The sequence below is a fragment of the Spodoptera frugiperda genome, chromosome 19 (assembly GCF_023101765.2).
Source record: "Spodoptera frugiperda isolate SF20-4 chromosome 19, AGI-APGP_CSIRO_Sfru_2.0, whole genome shotgun sequence".
Taxonomy (NCBI): Eukaryota; Metazoa; Arthropoda; class Insecta; order Lepidoptera; family Noctuidae; genus Spodoptera; species Spodoptera frugiperda.
In genome coordinates, this window is record NC_064230.1 from 519,740 (window position 1) to 540,501 (window position 20,762).

The 20,762-nt window shown below is 41.1% G+C and overlaps 2 protein-coding genes across 2 annotated transcripts; one reads left to right on the plus strand and one right to left on the minus strand.

Annotated features, from left to right (window-relative positions):
* Positions 1-2,958: 2,958 nt before the first annotated feature.
* Positions 2,959-5,891, minus strand: LOC118281028 (uncharacterized). Its single transcript, XM_035601458.2, has 3 exons — positions 5,855-5,891; positions 4,103-5,456; positions 2,959-3,612 (listed from the first exon to the last, which is right to left on the minus strand). Exons 1-3 carry the CDS (start codon positions 5,889-5,891, stop codon positions 2,979-2,981), a joined length of 2,025 nt encoding a protein of 674 aa, XP_035457351.2. The 3' UTR covers positions 2,959-2,978.
* Positions 5,892-6,051: 160 nt separating this feature from the next.
* On the plus strand, positions 6,052-12,026 carry LOC118281267 (uncharacterized). The gene is made up of 7 exons (XM_035601854.2): positions 6,052-6,251; positions 6,808-7,869; positions 8,393-8,558; positions 8,939-9,042; positions 9,797-9,952; positions 10,572-10,757; positions 11,566-12,026. The coding sequence occupies exons 1-7, from the start codon at positions 6,185-6,187 to the stop codon at positions 12,024-12,026; spliced, it is 2,202 nt and encodes a 733-aa protein (XP_035457747.2). The 5' UTR covers positions 6,052-6,184.
* Positions 12,027-20,762: the final 8,736 nt, after the last annotated feature.

Here is a 20,762-nt window from a genome sequence, read left to right on the forward strand (position 1 = left end):
GATAGTGATAAGGCGAAGAATAGAGCTGTATCTAAGAAAATAATGGATTTATTTTCTTTGCCGAATGTTGATAAGTTTCTGTCTTCTAATGTTTGGTGATTAGGATCATGTTGCTGTTTAGTTTTATATAACGTGTAACAAAATACCTTCAATACATCAAGAAGCACTGAATAATATAGGTTGAATAGAATCATCTAAATAAAGATTCAGCTTAAAATATGAAATTTAAATAACTTGGTACCAAATACTTGGTATGTCTGATATTTAACTGAGAGTCCATGGTATCTGATTTATTAAATCATGCATACAAACGTATGGACACACTCAGGGGTCACTCGCTAATTACAGAATACATAGGTACCTACTCTGTAAATCTGATCGCCTAGTACCTGTATCTACCTAATTTTGATGTTCGGTTTCTGGAATTTTATGTATTGGAAAAATTCATAACTTCGTTCCATGAAAACATGAGTTTAAAAACCCTTCCCGTATCGTTTGTTATGTTATCTAGAAACCGTATTGATATGTATACTCACCAGTTACACCCTGTATAAATATCTCGATTAAAAATTAATAACACATTTACTGCCGATTTCAATATTCAATCCTAATCCAAAATTCTCGGATCGATCTTAATTTTTGACAGAAACTCTATAGAAGTCATGTCTAAAGATTTTGGGTCGAGATGAATTATTGAAATTGACAGTTAGACTGTTCCGGTAAATGTCTTAAATAAAATTTTGTGAAAAGTAAAGCGTTTTTTATTTTTCCCTAACCATTTTTATAACTTGACGCGCCTCAGCTTTGCATGGATACAATGCATGTATTATACATATAAAACGCATAGACTTTTACTTTTCATATGTATTATACATATAAACCTTCCTCTTGAATCACTCTATCTATTAAAAAAACCGCATCAAAATCCGTTGTGTAGTTTTAAAGATTTAAGCGTACAAAGGGACATAGGGATAGAGAAAGCGACTTTGTTTTATACTATGTAGTGATATATCCTTCCCTTAAGTCCTACGTTATTTAGGATCGAACCCAATAAGATAAAAGGTTTAGCCTCTATTGTATACTACAGAGGTTTTCTTTTGAGGGGTGAAAATCATCCAATAACTTCTCCCGCCTTGGGCGAGGCGAGAGGGAGTGTCAGACTCTTACTGACTAAACACCACCCCGTTCTTACTCCTGCTTTTCGAACCGGAGCTCCGGTAACCTGTTAAATAGTCCGCAGCTCCGGATAATACAGTACACATCATCATCATCATCATATCAGCCCCAAAACGTCCACTGCTGAACATAGGCCTCCCCCAATGACTAGTGGCAGTGTAGGGATACATGGCACTTATGAAATTAATGTGGAAAGTGGATACTATATTTTATATGTAAACCTCTGATCTGTCTGTTATTTATAGTCATAACGTTACACCTTTTATCCCCGAAGGCATAGACAGAAGTGCACATTACGGCACGTAATGTCACTATACAATGTACACTCACTTTTCACTATTTGTATTATAAGTCCCATGTAATAGGGGGTGACTATATTGCCATATACTGGACACATTTCCAGACTCCGTGCTATTGAGAAATTTTCGAAAAACCGAAAAATACCCAGCAATTCTTTGCGCGACCCGGGAATCGAACCCGAATCGAGGCTTGCTGTTATTTATAACTGTGGACAAAATCTAGAATATCTAATGAACGGATTTAAATGCATAACTATATAAAGTTCCCTAATTCAATAATATACAGTAATGGCTGATTACTACAAGTAGGCATTATTTGTGTTCAAAATTGTGTGTCTAATTGTCAGACGAAAAATGAAGCTTATTTAAAAAAAAAATGGGAACCACCTTCAACTCTTGTAGTGCGAACCCCCATTTTCTTTCTAGTAAGTTCAAAAATACTATGCTGAAAACCGCATCAAAATCGGTTCAGCAAAACGCGAGATAATCGCGCACAAATATACATACATACATACAGGTCAAACCGAGAACCTCCTTGTTTTTTAGTATTGATCAATGCAAAATTATGTTAAGCGCCATCTGTTAGTTGTTTCTGGAACTACAATCTTCATTGTGTGTCGGTAGATGTCGCTGACCACGATATGTGTAAATATGTGTAGCCAAATATGGATTAAATTACCTACCGAAAATGATACGACATGTACATAGAGTTATATTTTTCTTTACGCTTTTACTTTCACATTTAGAAACCAGATGGTGCCACGTGTATTGTTTAAATATGTATTTCCATTTATGTCAAAAGCGCAACTACTAAGGAAGTGGTTCTGATATTGAATTCTGAATCTGTCAAAATTATTATGAGATTTCACTGAATGCTTCCATCTACGTTCTACTTGATGTTAATGTTTATTATGTTGTACCATAGTTTTATTTCTCCTAAAAGACTTAAAGTTGTGTTGTATTTTTAAGCCCAAAGATCTTGCCAGTGACGTCAGTCGCGTTACTGTGGAATAAAAATGCCATTCCAGACCATAATCTACTCCTGCTCCTTCAGACGTTTTGATGTCATTGATTAACGAATATACACATAAACTCCATGAAACAAATACAAAGAGATGCCATAACTGGATTTCCCTTAAACATAACGCGTGACACGTTACGGGGAGCGCGGGACGTTACAAACCGCGCTCCTCTCTATGTTCCATCTAGCGGTCTCTTTTTCCAAAGTGTCCATGGGCGGCGTCGATTGCTCACCATCAGGTGATTCGACTGCTCTTTTATATGTAGACAGAACAGCTCATTTCAAGTTGTGATTAATAATCTCCTCACACTTCCCTACGTGTGTTGTGATTCCTCTAGTGTTTCGGATGTTCATGGGCGGCGCTTATTGCTTACCGTCAGTTGATTTGACCGCTAGTTTACCAGCTCATCTCATAAAAAATATTGACGAAAAAGGAAGGAATAAAACACTCTAAACACAACTATTTATTTACTGAAAACACATCAACTCTCATGTACATGATCAAACGGATCCAACTCTATATAAGTATAATCAGCAGCCGCATGCGTTATAGGAGAATTATGTCTCCTCAAACTCTTACTAGTCGTCATAGACGCATTGGTTTTATCATAGACTGCAGTTGCATTGACAATGTCGTACAGCCTTGTATCTGCTGCACTTACTTCAGCGACGGTTACAGGAGAATGTACTTCAGTAGTTCTAGTATTTGTATCTACATGTACTTCAGTAGTTCTAGTATTTGTATCTACATGTACTTCAGTAGTTCTAGTATTTGTATCTACATGTACTACTGTATCTGTTGTGGCTACGGATGGTTCTGTCGCAGTAACTTCTTCTGTTTTATTGTTCGTTGCTTCAGTTACGAATTCGTTTGCGTCAGCTCTCATTTGTATTGTCGGTACAGCTCTTGTCTTATTCATTCTATTCTTTGTATCATACATTGATCTTGTTGTGACTGACTGTGTACTGCTATGTCTATCTGTAGTGTGTCCATCGTGTATTTCTTCCTTCACTTCTTGCAGTTGTACTTCTAGATTGCTGACTCTTCTCACTAAATCATTGGTTTGTGTTGTTGTGGTGTTAAGATTTCCAGCTCTGCGATAGATTTGTTTATATCTGAAAATAAATAATTATATTAACGTTAAATAAACAGGTACACAGGAAGATATGAAAAGATCCGGAGTGACAAGATCTGATACTCTCTCACCTCACTAAGGCCGGAGAAGTAATTGGATAATTTTGCCCTTTAAAAAAGTGCATGAAAAAGAAGTTACAATCGTACAGCTACATTATAACTGTGTAGTGTGTCTCTCTCAGTCACAGGTAAGGCAAACCGCTACAACTCCTGTGCACCAGAATCTACAGTAGATACAACCATGCAAACACCGGAACACTGAAGTCCAACGTCCCAGGGACATGAATGACTGTCTTGGATCCCGCAACGAAATAAATCAGAAAATATTATTAGAGAATGCAGGAGACAGAATGATTTAAGCCAGAAGGCACAAAAGAGATTGCACAACTGGGAGAAGCCCCGTTGCCAAGCACTACGGAAATTAGACTTTTAAACTAAGTGAGTCCTATGTGCAAGAGTTGTATATCTTACCTCCCTCCGCGCCATTGGTCAAGAGGTAAAGCCCTCTTATACCCAAACGTGTCCATACCAGTAACACGTTTGCCTCCACCCCTATTATTCTTTGCTTCATAGTATTTATCCCTCACACTAACTTGTCTACTTTCTTCTATTGAATCATCTCTCTTCTCTTCTCTGTACTTCTTTCTATCTCTTGTGGCCATCTGATATACTTTATTAATATCGTGATTGTTTAAATGCTTCATTGCATATCTTGCCAAACCTTTCACATATTTCTTTTTGTTTTCACCAGATGTTTGTTTATTTTTGTGTTGTGCCCCATTACTGGTTCCTATTGTGTTGGCTTCATCCGTCCCATCCTCGTCTGAGTGTGCCTCGCCGTAAGCTTCTGTGACCAAAGTCACGTAACGTTGCGTGTTAAACTGACGCAACTTCTCCTGGAATTCGTTTATAGAGTTAGAAGAAGAGTCTAAGACATATTCTGAGTCCATACTCGAAGCTATTCTAACGGTTTTCTTAGCTCTTGCATCTCCACTAGTTCCTTCGTCTGCATCATAGCTGGACTCTTTGTCTTCTGCCGGAGATACAGGTGCAGGAATCATATTCTCTGATGTATCAAAGTTAGTAGTAGGCGGTGTTACACGAAAGTTATGTTTGTTATAACCTGAAGTTTGTCTTTCTTGCATTTGATTCCAAATCTCTTGTATTTTTTCTTTGAGTTCTATTTTAGCGTTGACATGTAGCTTTGTGTAGTAATCGAATATCAACGTCTTTAGTGCGTCCTTTACAAGTTGCGCCAGATTGTCGTCCATGCGTCTAGTTCCTGGCTTGTTGTAATGTTCCAGTTCATTCAAAATCTTCTCGAATTTCTCTACAGTTGCGGCTCCGTACAAAGAATTGATGAAATCGACGAAATCTTTGGCTTTCCTGTCATACCTCTCGTCTCTGAGCATGTCAGCTAAAGCATTTACATTGGCTTTCGTCTCAGACACCGGTTTCCCGCTGATCAAGTCCAGTTTAGTCTGCAGCAGCCTTCTAGTGTCGTGGTGTTTGGTCAGGTCGGAGAACTTGCATCCTTTGTAGTGATGGTTTCTAACTTCTTCATTTAAAATGTCGATGAAATCTCCGAACGTGGTATCGTCGTAAGTGTTCAGTATATGGATCGCTTGTTGTAGGAACTCAGTGAAGGTCACTACTCTTGGCGTGGTGACCTGGAACCTAGGTACCTTGCCTAGTGCTTTAGGCTTCGCTGGAAGGTCTCTGGTGACGTCACGTGTTCTGTCTTCATTTCGATGGAGTTTGTCGTCAGCTGCTTGTTTGAGTATTTGGTCTTTGATGGTGTGTTGAGAGCTTGCTTTGATGAGAGCTGCAATTGTTTGGATTATTTTGTTATTTATGTTAATATTTTGTTGGATTTACTAGATGGATATTGTAGTGAAGTTTATGTAAGGGTGTTACCACACCAATAGAACGATCGTCAATAGATGCCATCGATCGATGGTAGAATGGATTAGTCGACTCAATCGATACAGTCTACTAGACTAGATTTCGGCGTTAATCGATATACGTCGACCGATGCAATTGATAGGCAGCTTATCGATTGGTTAGTCGACTGATATCCGTCGATCAATTAAAGCTACCACACCAATCGTTCAACGTCAACCGATGGCATCAATTTAATGTCGATCGATTGGTGTAGTAAAACCCTGAGTTCTAATTTTAGTGTATAAGATATACAGGAAAAGTATAATAGAAAATATGTACCGAATATAGTGAACAGAACACAAGCGCACACTTTCATTTTAATATAAAAACACTAACATTTTATCGCATCATAAAACTTGTTATACATTGCGCGAGCAACTATTTTTATATTTGTAATCCAATAAAATTGTTACAAAACTATTTTATTGACAATAAACATTGGAATTGTTACCGATTTTTAAACTCAATGTTTTTAAAGTACCACTGCTCTTGCAAATGTCTTTTAAAACTTTTAATACTGAACATATAGTTTATTATGAAAATGTGTTACAATAAAATAATTAGAAAAGTGAATATTTCCGACGTGAAATTAATTATAATTTATAAATAATGATTCTGCTATTTATATTATTATTTCTGAACTATGACTTGTTACTTTGTCAGCACTTTTACACAGGTTTGTCATTGCTATATCTTAATATTATCTTTGTAAATCATTATCATCATCATCATCATTAGCCTTTAAGTGGTCACTGCTGACTCAAAGGTCTCTTCTCTAACAGAGAAGGTTTGAGCATTAATCACCACGGCTTGCTCAAGGCGGGTTGGCGATTTAAAACTTGAATTAGAAACTTTAAGCCCAGGTTTCCTCACGATGTTTTCCTTCACCGTTTGTCAGTGGTGTCTAAATAATCTTAGAAAGTACATATTATAACTCGTTTTGAACCCGCACTCTCATTCATGAGAAGCGGGTGTCTTAAACCTCTGGGTCACCACGATAGTTGTAAGTGTTTAAAAGTATTAATTCGTCTTCTATTCTCTCTCTTCGTATTCGTCACGCCTTTAATTTCCAAAGGGCATAAGTTTGTTTTACATTTAACGAGATAGAGACCGCGTTAGGCGCTCTGATTGCTTTATTTATTCACACCGGTCACTTATCATGGCGCCGATCGCTTCCGACTAGCTCCTACTCCAAACTATATTACTAACCAATATCTCTAACCCCACAACAGAAATGGTCCGACCATTAGAAAAAAAACACATGAAAATCAATCTACTTCTGGAAGACAGTCAACTTCTGGACGACAGAACTAAACCGAAACAGATAGAAAGACGTGGCCAAATGGGTTTAGCTCCAGCCATTTCATCAGTGAGAGACCAACTACTAGACATGTATCGCTCATACATTGGCAAATTAAACATTAATAAGAAGAAAAAAGATAAAAAAGCTATAGATGGTGATAATGAACCCAAAATACTTAAGAAAGGAAATGCTAAAAAACCAGACGACAACACAAGCACATCACAAGAATCAAGCAAAGAAACAGATTCAGAATTGGATAAAAATGAAAAAAATATCAGAAAACTGAAGAAGAATATGCATTTGAGAGACTTACGAATAACTATTTTACCTAATAAACCAGTAACGCCTGATAAAGATGATAGTACAACGGAAGAAAGAGAAAATGGAGAAGAAAGAGATGTAAAAGAAGATAGTTCAACAGACGAAAAAGAAGAAGAGAATGTTACTGCTGAGAAATTTGTAAAAACTACAACAGTTGACGATAAAACAATTGAATCGAAAGATGAGAGTGATAAAACGCTTATAATAGATGGTATTGATGATGCAAAACTGGGAAAATTCGGTGATATACTAAATATGGAAAGGGAAAGGGAAAGAGAAAGAACAAAAAAGCAACGCTTTACCAAAGCTGAAGACGAAATAGAAGAACATCTTACATCTACAAAGCGGAGAAGAAAGAAAACAACTAAAACTCTAACGAAAGCAATATTCAATTTTGACTTTTTGAAACCAACAACAGAACACGTAAAGAAAATCAAAAAGCCAAAACATGAGACGCTATCGACACATAAGAAGTTGAAATTGAAAATGACAATGGAGGCAGACCCGGTCACAGATGTATACAAGACGAAGCATAAAAGACTGCAAGTTAACAATCTGATAAAAGAATTGGCCAATATCCCCGAAGAACCTTCAACACACAAAGACAAAGAAAGCGATGATGCAGAGGACACCAGCTCTGTGACCACACCAGCACAAGTGAATATAAAACGTTAGTCGTTTCTCAATACTTACTTCTTTATGGTATAAGCCGGTAAACTAGCTGACGGATCACCTGATGGTAAGCAATAGCCAAAGCCTGTGGACACTTGAAACACTAGAAGCGTTACAAGTGCGTTGCCGGCTTTTTGGGTGTTTAAGGGTTGTTGGGTAATAGGGGATTTAATTGAGCCTCCACTAAGCTCAATCACACAATGAAACATAACGCAAGCGTTGTTTCGCTTCAGTTTTCTGTGAGGCCGTGGTATGACTCTGGTCGAGCCGGCCCATTCGTACTGAAGTATGGCTCTCCCACACTTACACCTTACTTCCACTACTGATGTCATTAATATGATGACGGCCTATCCTGAGCCGTCACTACACCACAAACTTTAGTATCTCATCCTCATATTCATCAACAGCCTATAAGTGGCCACTGCTGACCAAAGCCTCTTCTCACACGGAGAAGGTTTGAGCATTAATCACCACGCTTGCTCAATACAGGGCGATTTCAAACTTATAATCCTGTTGTCCAGGTACACACCAAACTACAACCACGATGCTGCCATACTTCCAAATGATTGAGGATCTGAAGGAAGGCTACATGGTGGTGTTCTTGATGGAGCTGATGAGGATCATGGCTTCTAAAGACAAGGACGACCTGTTTGAAGTCCTCGTCCACACTGAACAGATTGCGTTGCAGTGAGTAGCACATAATTATTTCTGTAATGTTTTTTTATGAGACATGCCGGTAATCTAGCAGACGTATTACCTGATGGTAAGCAATCGCCGCCGCCCATGGACACTTGAAACACCAGAGGCTTTACAAGTGCGTTACCGGCTTTTTGGGAGTTAGGAATTTAAGGGTTGTTGTTCGGGAATGGGGATGGGGAAGATTGGGAAGGGGGAATTGGGCCTCCAGTAACCTCACTCACACAAAGAAACACAACGCAAGCGTTGTTTCACGTCGGTTTTCTATGAGGCCATGGTATTACTCCGGTCGAGCCGGCCCAGCAGTGCCGAAGCATGGCTCTCCCACACTTAAAAGTTCATGATGTGAACCTTATCCATTTCTATTTCAGACTTCGCGAGACTGGGAAGATTATCTGGCTCGGTCAGCCTCTCCTACACGTCACTATGAAACTGGCAAAATTCATGACTGAAGCTGAAACGGGAGTAATACAGAGTAAGTAGTTCACATGTAATCAGCTCATGTAGTGTATTGTCCAGTCAACTGATGGTAGCGAGGTTGACTCGTCAACGACACACGTACTTAGGTATCGTCATGAGCTAATGTTCACATGTAATCAGCTCATGTAGTGTATTGTCCAGTCAACTGATGGTAGCGAGGTTGACTCGCCAACGACACACGTACTTAGGTATCGTCATGAGCTAATGTTCACATGTAATCAGCTCATGTAGTGTATTGTCCAGTCAACTGATGGTAGCGAGGTTGACTCGCCAACGACACACGTACTTAGGTATCGTCATGAGCTAATGTTCACATGTAATCAGCTCATGTAGTGTATTGTCCAGTCAACTGATGGTAGCGAGGTTGACTCGTCAACGACACACGTACTTAGGTATCGTCATGAGCTAATGTTCACATGTAATCAGCTCATGTAGTGTATTGTCCAGTCAACTGATGGTAGCGAGGTTGACTCGTCAACGACACACGTACTTAGGTATCGTCATGAGCTAATGTTCACATGTAATCAGCTCATGTAGTGTATTGTCCAGTCAACTGATGGTAGCGAGGTTGACTCGTCAACGACACACGTACTCGTCATGAGCTAATGTTCACATGTAATCAGCTCATGTAGTGTATTGTCCAGTCAACTGATGGTAGCGAGGTTGACTCGTCAACGACACACGTACTTAGGTATCGTCATGAGCTAATGTTCACATGTAATCAGCTGATTCTAATGATATTCTTGCAGAATACGCCTCAAAATTAAAAAGAAAGATAAGTAGACGTCACCAGGAGCTATCTTCTGAAGTGAACACCATCATAGACTATGCTGACATGCTGTATGATGATGAAGAAGGCACGCAGCTCTTCACTGCGCTCAAAGATTTTGACGACTATCCTAACAGTATGTATTTGTGCGATGTAGCTTTATTGTACTTTACGCCATCTATTAGTTGATTCTCGAACTTCTTTTAGGGAATGTAACTCTAACCGCCGCACTTCAGTCATTTAATGGTTACTTAACCCAGACCTTAGCAATTGTTTTCGGAACAAAATCATTACTAATGAATAGTAATCATTTAATGTCTTTGAATACGGAAGTAATTCAGTGTATAATAAATTAAAGTAAGTCTGTGCTTTCTGACGAATGGGCCGGTTTTACCGGAGTGATACCTTGGCCTCACAGAAAACTGACGTGAAACAACGCTTGTGTTGTGTGAGTGAGGTTACGGGAGGCCCAATCACACTCTTTCCCAATCTTCCCAATCCCCGATCAATCAACGCTTATCTTGTAACGCCTGTGGAGTTTCGCATGTTGTATGTTCCGGGCAGCGGCAATTGCTTACAATCAGGTGATCCGTCTGCTCGTTTACCGGCTTATACCATAAAAAAGAGTACGGCATTAATTCAAATACATGCTTTGATTTTGTTATTGTCATTTAGTTGTTTAAGAGATTGACGTGTAAAAGAGTTACATTGTAACCTATTTGCAAAAATAAATATCATTTATCATTTAATTTCAGCTACACAACCAAGCGACGCTGTATGTCTAGCATTAATGGAGAGTTTCCTCAAGCCGTATCGTCGGCTCAGTAATACAGAATTACGTCAACAGTTGGTAGACTCTATTAACATGGAGCTAAGAGCTAAAATGCCTGAAGGAGAGCGGCTGCAGGACATTTCTTTAGGATTTTTAGGAATTAATGAAGGTATGTATGTCTCTTATATATATATTTTTTTACATGTGAATGGGTCGACGTTTGGCCGCTATCTCGCCTGATGGTAAGTGATGATGCGGCCTACGGTGGAGCACGTCTGCCCATAAGCAACCTATTCACTCGGGCTTTGAAGACACCCAGGTTATACCCATCAGGAAACACAGACTCCGGCAATCCTATCTTATAGTTTTATTCTACCTGTCGTGGCTGTTCAGTGATTGCAAGCTCGAAAAGCAGGAGTAGGAACGGGGTGGTTTTTAGTCAGTAAGAGTTTGACACTCTCTTTCGCGTCCACCAAGGCGGGAGAATTCATTAGATTATTATCTGCCACGTTCCTACTTCTGCTCTTTGAGCCGGAGCCCCGGTAAACCCGCTAGGTAGTCCGCAGCTCCAAGTCAGGCATCAGCTCTAACGGGCCCCATCTGTGGTGGTCTGATGGCTCTCTGAGGCACGTGCCGACCGCTCGGTGCCGCACGCACGGGTCTGGTTCTGGTCGGGCAGCGAGGTACCCTTGCTCGCCGTTCGCAGACCCGCACTTACGTGATCGTTGCGTGATCCCCTACGCCCGGAGTGTCTCTCGCGACGGCTGGGGCGTGAGGAGGTTCGTTCCGTTACGTGCTCTGTCTCCTCCTTAGCTAGCAGCTTCGCAGAAGGTGGAGACGGCATCCCAGTCGCCCTCGCTCAGTTACCTCTAGTGGCATAAATGTATTTAGACCACGGTATCCGCTTACCGTCAAAACAACTATCAGCTTCGTTGTGTAAAAGTATACTAACCGTATAACCATCTCCCCACCCACAGCAATAGAACAAAGGCCACCACTAGAATCAGAGAGCGACTCAATCCCACTCTCGAGGAAATCACAAAAGCAAATGAGACAGAAACTACAAAAGACAAGGACAAAACATTCGACAATGAAGCAGGAACTCACGACGTTTCAACCAGGCTACAGCGACGACATCTATCGACGGAGACTCAGCTATACATCGGACAATCGGTACCAATACCCCATGTTGAGAAACATGAAGCCGATTACAAGTATACAGAGGCGATTCAAGATTGTCACTCCTCATCGACACATGTTACGGCTTAGATCGACACGGAGTTATATAGTGAACCTAATCAGTAGACCCACCAAAGAAGTTACGACTAAACTGATTAAAGCCAAGAAGACTAATCAAGTAACTACCAGATTCCCACTCTTCCATGAGGCGATTCGATTTAGATCGCATTTGAACCAGAAACAGGGTCATAGAATTTAAGGCTCAAAGATTTAAGACGATTTGGCAATAATGACATTAAGCATATATGACGAGGATATTAATATAAATAAATTGTGGGAGAGCCCTGCTAGCCGGCTCGACCGGAGTCATGACCACAGCATTCACAGAAAACACGACGTGAAACAACGCTTGCGTTGTGTGAGGCCTAATTCCTTTCTTTATCTGACCTAATACCCCGATTTCCCCAACGACCTTTAAATTCCTAACTCCTAGTAAGACCGGCAACGCACTTGCGGCGCCTCTGATGTTTCAAGTATCCATGGGCGGCGGCGATTGTATTACCACCAGGTGATTCGTCTGCTTGTTTCAAAAGTATCTTAATACGGATTAATTAAAATAAATGCCTGAAAATTTGACTTTGACTGGGGGCTACTAATAGTAAATTTTCTCAAAAAGTTACCACTATCACTTCTTGGATTATCTTTAAGTATTTTGTAAATAAAACGCTGTGTGTTGTTATTTTATGGTTTTATTTCATAAAGATCACCATCACCCTGCCTCCCACAGTCCTCTCCCAATGGTTGGGAGTGACCTGCATACATCGACTGTCGCAGACCCTTAGGTCATCTGTCTATCTCGTAGATATCCGGTGGTAATGTATTGATAATAATATAGACTATTACACAATTGTGATTGAAGATGAGATTAACAAACCCGCTAGGTGGTCCGCAGCTCCAGATCTCTAAAATGACAGGATTTTTATTGGCAGGTAGCTGATGTACCTACTAAAGACTAACTTATCAGTAATAAAATCTGTAATCCAGGCAAGCCAAGCCGCGGGCATCAGCTAGTTTATTACCTAATAATACCTATGGGAAATGACTTAAAATGAAAATGAATGAAATAAAAATAAATAAATAAGATTTGATATCGACGGTTAAAAGGAAATAGGGTATAAGCGACAAAAAATGAAATGTTCAGGAGAGCCGTTTAAACTCGTCGGTCGTCGAAAGAATACTAGGACAATGTTTTTTTTTGCTAGGGTATAAACGCCAAAAATGTCATCGTGGAGCCATGAGAGTAAGCGCATTCGAAAGAGCGGAAAATTTTACGTAGGATAGCATAATAAACTCATTTTTGACCAAAATGTCGCTTATACCCTATTTCCTTTTAACCATCGATATGAAATAAAAAATGAAATAACGTTTTATTTTTAATAAGTAATTCTATTAGTAAATTAATAAAACCTACGGCCCGAGATTATACGAAACTTCCGAATTCGAGAACCGGAGTAGTTCTTTTCGAAAACGTCATTCATCTTCTGTATACCATATCTTTGCTATTAGATTTATCATATTTACTCGACGCACTCTCATCTTTAGCAAAATCAAAGTCTTTAAAATATGGATTCCTATCTAAACGACTGTTTGCATCTATCATATCTTCTTTCGGCTCATCAAAAATATCTTCTAATAATAGATTTTTATAATCAAATGTTGTTTCTTTTACTTTGTCATGTGTCACTTTATTGCCTTTAGATTTATGATTAGTTTTGCTTGATGATAAAATGTAATAATTGCTCGCAATTCTTGTTGTTTCTTCATCATTGTCATATTGAGGAGTCGTCATCTCAATTCTTATATTAAAGACGAGGTTAGAAACGAAATGGTTTATGATATCTTCTACTTCTTTTTCTTTCTTACTCTTTCTGATGCGTTTTGTAGTGCGCGCTGTGGAATTAATGTAATCTGCGTTGTACGTTTATAAATGCAACGTCATGCTTTTTGTTAAAGGAGGAAGGCAGAGGTGCACATTACGGCACGTTATGCCGCTATACAATGTACACACACTTTTCACCATTTGTGTTATAAGTCCCATGTAATAGGGGTGTGTCTATTGCCGTGTACTGGACACAATTCCAGACTCCGTGCTATTGCTGAGAAATTTTCGAAAAGCCAAATAATACCAGTAATATTTTGTCCTGACTTGGGAATCGAACCCGAGGCTCCTTGTCCGGAAGTCGCATATATGTATGCGTATGTATATGCAAGGAGCGTAGTAGGCGGCGCTCTGTAGTTTTTGTATACCATCAGATGTATGAATGTGGTGGAAGCTAAAGAAGTATGTAAGGAGCGTAGTAGGCGGCGCTCTGTAGTTTCTGTATACCATCAGATGTATGAATGTGATGGAAGCTAAATAAGTATGTAAGGAGCGTAGTAGGCGGCGCTCTGTAGTTTCTGTATACCATCAGATGTATGAATGTGATGGAAGCTAAAGAAGTATGTAAGGAGCGTAGTAGGCGGCGCTCTGTAGTTTCTGTATACCATCAGATGTATGAATGTGATGGAAGCTAAAGAAGTATGTAAGGAGCGTAGTAGGCGGCGCTCTGTAGTTTCTGTATACCATCAGATGTATGAATGTGGTGGAAGCTAAAGAAGTATGTAAGGAGCGTAGTAGGCGGCGCTCTGTAGTTTCTGTATACCATCAGATGTATGAATGTGGTGGAAGCTAAAGAAGTATGTAAGGAGCGTAGTAGGCGGCGCTCTGTAGTTTCTATATACCATCAGATGTATGAATGTGGTGGAAGCTAAAGAAGTATGTAAGGAGCGTAGTAGGCGGCGCTCTGTAGTTTCTGTATACCATCAGATGTATGAATGTGGTGGAAGCTAAAGAAGTATGTAAGGAGCGTAGTAGGTGGCGCTCTGTAGTTTCTGTATACCATCAGATGTATGAATGTGGTGGAAGCTAAAGAAGTATGTAAGGAGCGTAGTAGGTGGCGCTCTGTAGGAGTTGAATTCTGCATGTATTACCCATAGATCTTCGTGACGGGAATCTGTTCTTTAACACGCTGTTAATAGAGTTGAAAAGCTTTTGCCCTCGCTCCAGATGGCTGAGTCTTCTGTACGGTCTCATGAAACAGTCGAATATGAATTCACAAAGCTGTTTTGCGTTTCTTTTACCTGAAATTCAGTAAAGCATTAACTGCCGAAAATAATCGTTGAAGGCAAATCTTTGGTTAAGCGTCGGTCACCCGTGGCGGTCCCTAGTGTGTATCTATCTACTCACTGTTATCACATGCTCCTAGGTAGGTAAAATACTATACTTCCATAAAAAAGCAATTTGTTGCACAAGCTAAGTTAACATTGTCATTATTCGAGCGACCTGGAGCCACTCGAAGCAGCAGTAGGAACGAGGTGGTGTTTAGTCAGTAAGAGTCTGACACTCTCTCTCGCTTCGCATAAGGCAAGAATTTTCCCACTCAAATAAAATATCATCAGCTCTCGTCCACTGCTGGACGTAGACCTCTCCAAAATCCTGCCACCGAGTTCGATCTTCAGCTCTCCACAGCTGTACAGTGGACTGTATGGCTGGTAGTGGTTGGATGTGAAGATATCCATATCTATTATTAGAACTTATGACGGGATATTTACCATGTTTATTAATTTTGATGAGTTTCCGATATTTCGGCACTGTTGCAAGCGCCATGATCACGGATTAACTGGAGTAAATGCGGGTGGGTGTTTACGAGCAGACAAATCGGTCTACCCGCTTTCTCGTTCGTTTTTTGCTGACACCAGTAATACCACTACCATTGTCACTTGTAACTCGGCTTAACTCTCGACACACAAAACTCACTGTGTCCGCTCGCGAACTTTCTTCTTTCTTGGCAGTTTTGCGGGTTTTACATAGTTGGACCACTGGATTCCAAGTTCCAAAATTAATAAACAAGGTAAATTTCCCGTCATAAGTTCTAATAATAGTGTTAGTGTTAGTATATAGCTATACAACCTACATAGCTCCGTCCCTCTCGCACTGCTCAGTGATCGACCATTCTGACACAATTTATTGTAATAGCAGACCAAGGCCCCTGGTAGTCCGCAGCATGGCATACAGTCTGGATATCAAGCTTACCATTGGGATATTGTTCATACTCCATGAGGGCATCGAAGAGTTCCCATCCTTCACCATCAGTGTACAGCAGATCAGCATATTCTATGATTGAGTTCACGTCTACTGGTACAGCAGTCTTCCTAGACTGCAGCATTTGGTACATCTTTGATGAGGAGCCTGGAAGAAGAATACAGAGAGATAGAGAGAGAGAGGGAGAGAGAGAGAGAGAGAGAGAGAGAGAGAAAGAAAGAAAGAGAGGGAGTACAGAATTATTTTTTCTATGGTATAAGCCGGTAAACGAGCAGACGGATCACCTGATGGTAAGCAATCGCTGCTCATGGGCACGTGAAACACTACTAGATGCGTTACAAGTGCGTTGTCGGTTTTTGGGGGTTAAGAGTTTAAGGGTTGTTGGGGAATCAGGGATTTGGCAGATTGGATATTGGGCCTCCGGTAACACACACCCAACGAAACACAACGCAAGCAATGTTCCACATCGTGTTTTCTGCTCGGCCGTGGTATCACTCCGGTCGAGCCGGCCCATTCGTGCCGAAGCATGGCTCTCCTATACTTAAACCTGATGGTAAGCAATTGTCGCAACCCGTGGGTGTCCACGGGTGTGTACCCATGGACATGTACTTACTTTTTATATAACCAATGTCTGATGTGCTGAGGAGCCGGGAGAGGCTTTTGATCTTGTCAGCCAGGGGTTGGCCGAACCCCATCAGACGATCGGTGTGATGCCAACTGTGGAATAACACATCTTTTATATTTTTTTTTGTTGCAACGGCACGCTTTTTATCCCCGAAGGGGTAGGCGGAGGTTCACATTACGGCACGTAATGCCGCTATAAAATGTTATTACTTTTCACCATATATTATGTTTGCTTGTCCCGGGAATTGTCCCGTAGGCAGCCGCACTTCCGACCACTTGACCCACGTTGCAGGTAATTTTTATTTTAGGTTCTATTCCCAGGTCGGGCATAGTATTATTGGACTTTTTTCAGATTTCCGCAAATTTCTCATTAGTAGTACGGAGTCTGGAATTGTGTCCAGGATGAGGCAATAGGCTCACTCCCTATTACATGGGACTTATAACAAATGGTTAAAAATTGGTGTACATTATATAGCGGCATTACGTGCCGTAATGTGCACCTCTGCCTGCCCCTTTGGGGATAAAAGGCGTGACGTTGTCTGTGTGATTATATAAAACTGAAGAGTTTATTTTTTGAACGTCTTAATCTCCGGAACTACTGTTCCGAGCTTTTTTTATTGAGTTCTGCAAAGAGCAAGAAACTCCATAGGTTACTCTTTTCCAATCATGTTCACAATACAATTCTTAGTAACATTGTTTAATAACAGCAAAGAGTACTAACGTCTTTATATGTGGTTCCACTTCCAATAGCAGTTCCTTCAGCAGTTTCCCATCTTTCTCGGAAGTAATCCTGAAGATTTCCAGCAGGAATATGGTGAGGAACCCTTCTCTCTTCTCCCCCATCATCTTGAAGTAGTCATGTCTTGATGATGGAGTGGCCCTGGATACCACAGCTGAAAGAGTTATACATAGACCAGTTAGTCAAAGTCAAAATCAAGGAGGAACTTTTTTTTTTTTTTTAAAGTGTTGGGTACACTTAGGACGTAAGTAGTAACGTTGCCCCACACTAGGATTTTCTCCTGTGTCGTGGGTGCGTTTACAAACATACAAGTTCACATACACATATACACACTTTTGAACGTCAAAGCAACAAATAGACCAGGAAGGCACTTTTGAACGTCAAAGCAAATATGTATAATAATATTAATAACGTCTGTCTGTCGGTCAGTCCTCTAGTTGCTCTATTTGCTCGTTCCAAAGTGTAGATTCCTATGGAGAAGAACGAGCAAGAAACTCCATAGGTTACTCTTTTCCAATCAGGTTCACAATACAATACTTGGTTACATTGTTTCGTTGGTTCAATTATATTAGGTTCGCGTAGGGTAAAAAGTTCTATATTTTATATCAGACTATAATATACCTCTTTAGGGAACAGAGAGTAAAGTTCCCTAAGAAAAGGAGGATCCTCCGACCAGGCGAGGTGATCAGCCTGGCGGGCTTTCTGCCCAACTGTTGTTCGTTGGGATTTTCTATCCGTGTTAATTCGCATGTAAACCTCGTATGTGCGATGCAGGACATTCGTGACGTCATCCGTTGATTTGCTCGTCGATAGTCTATGTGCGACTTCTGTCATCTGTCACTTGTTACTTGTCAATGTGTCGCCACATCACTCCCCCCAAGACCGGAGGTCGATCCTGTTGAGACGGCTGTCGATGCTTGAGATGAGCGGTGCCAGAACCAGTGTAGAAAGTCCCTAGTTCCAGTGAGTCGGAACTGTGCCGCTGAATGCCCAGTGAGTCGGGTGCGCGGTGCAGGGTGATACTCCAGTGAGTCGGAGTAGTGAAGCTCGCAGTGTCCCACGGTGAGTCGGGGAATTGATGCTGCGAGGGTAGGTGCGTAGTGGCTGGCGTCTGCGTTGACGGGAGGAAGACGTCCTCAGACCGTGTGCAGAGTGCTGTGCCTAGACGCTGATGAGGCCGTAGGGAAGAACCAGGCTGCATATCTTCGATGTAGCGTATGGTGGTCCCTGATGAGGCCGAGGATGCTGGTTGGCTGCGACTTGATTACCGCTCAGCGGAGAAGTGATGGGTGAGGGAGATGAGGATGACGGTGCTGATCTGCTCCGTGAAGGTTGGTTTCAATCACGTCGGGGGTCACCACTTTAGGGAACAGAGAGTAAAGTTCCCTAAGAAAAGGAGGATCCTCCGACCAGGCGAGGTGATCAGCCTGGCGGGCTTTCTGCCCAACTGTTGTTCGTTGGGATTTTCTATCCGTGTTAATTCGCATGTAAACTTCGTATGTGCGATGCAGGATATTTGTGACGTCATCCGTTGATTTGCTCGTCGATAGTCTATGTGCGACTTCTGTCATCTGTCACTTGTTACTTGTCAATGTATCGCCACACCTCTGTTCCAAATTTCATCGAGAAACCTTCAGGTGTTTTCGCGTGATTCAGAGTAGGATTAGTAGCCACTGCTGACCAAAGGCCTCTTCTCACATGGAGAAGGTTTGACCATTAATCACCACGCTTGCTCAATGCGGGTTGGCGATTTCAAACTTATAATTAGAAATTATAAGCCCAGGTTTCCTCACGATGTTTTCCTTCACCGTTTGTCAATGGTGTCTAAATAATCTTAGAAAGTACATATAACTTAAAAAAGTCACATTGGTACATTCCGTTGGTAGGTTTCAAACCCGCACCCTCATGCATGAGAAGAAAAAGAGTAACGATGGAGTTTCTTGCTCGTTCTTCTCCATTCGAAGCAACACTTTGGAACGAGCGCCTAGCTTCACTGACAGACAGACTGACGGACAATTCAATTTGACGTTTCAAAAGTGCCTAATTTAGGATTAATTGAAATAAATGCTTTGACTTTTTGACTTTGACTTTGAGAAGCGGACGTCTTAAACCTCCGGCCACCATGACATTTTTGAACGAAAGCTATCAATATTAAAAAAGCAACGTCACGCCTTTTATCCCCGAAGGGGTAGGCAGAGGTGCACATTACATGTGCACGTTACAATGTTCATCCACTTTTCACCATTTGTGTTGTAAGTCGCATGGGGTGAGCCTATTGCCATATACTGGGCACAATTCCAGATCCACTAATACTTTGCCCGACCCGAAACGGAGACCTCTTGCCTGGCGGTCGCTCTTGCGACCACTCGACCAAGTATCAATATAATGCGACACATACCTCTATCTAACACATTCCTGGCAGTTCTTGGTACTCTAGTAACTGAAGTTGTTTTCGTCACCGCGTTATTTTTTGATGCTTTTCTCAAAATTTCATCATAATTGTCTGTTTCCAGTGTAAACCTTGAAAAACAATTAGAATAAGTTTTTAAACTGACATGGTCACTAACACTAACATTACAACTTAAGACGGGATATTTACCATGTTTATTTTATGTCTATGAGTTTCATATAGCAGTTCATCCGTGATCATGGCGCTTGCAACAGTACCGAAATATCGAAAACTCTTAAACATAAATAAACATAGGGTAAATATCCCGTCTCAAGTTCTTAATGTTAGAATTAGAATAAGTTTTGAAAAACAGGAGCCTTAGTTTGCTATTACAATTGTGTTACAATGGTCGATCACTGAACAGTGCGAGAGGGATGGAGCTATACAATCTACATAGCTCCGTCCCTCTTGCACTGCTCAGTGCTCCGTCCTCTGATCTAGAGCGGTTGACTCTCGTACTGCGTTTTCTCAAGTACCGGTTGCCGGGCAGCTGGTACCGAGTATATGGGGGCGGAGTGTATGGGGTTATGTAACTCATCTTTTACATGTACCGGCGTAATGTGCCCGGATCCACCAATGTGCATCCGGCTGGCGCCTACTGGTTAGCCCGCGACCGAGTTTGAACGCGCTAGTCTCCGGAACTACTAGTTTGAATTGACTAATTCTATTTGTGTTACATTTATTGAGGAAGGCTATATAAATTTTACTACGATCAGTAGCAGCCGAGTACCGGCTGAAACAGTGCGACAACAGCTAGCAAAATGAAAAAAAAAGACAATTTTATTATTTTTAAGTGTGGGAGAGCCATGCTTTGGCACGTTTCAGCAAACCGACGAGAAACAACGCTTGCTTTGTGTTTCGTTGTATGAGTGAGGTTACCGGAGGCCCAATTCCCACCTTCCCAATCCCCGATCCCCAAAAACCCTTAAATTCTCAATCCCCAAAAGGCCGGCAACGCACTTGTAACGCCTCTAGTGTTCCAAATGTCCATGGGCGGCGGCGATTGCTTACCATCAGGTGATCCGACTGTTCGTTTACCGGC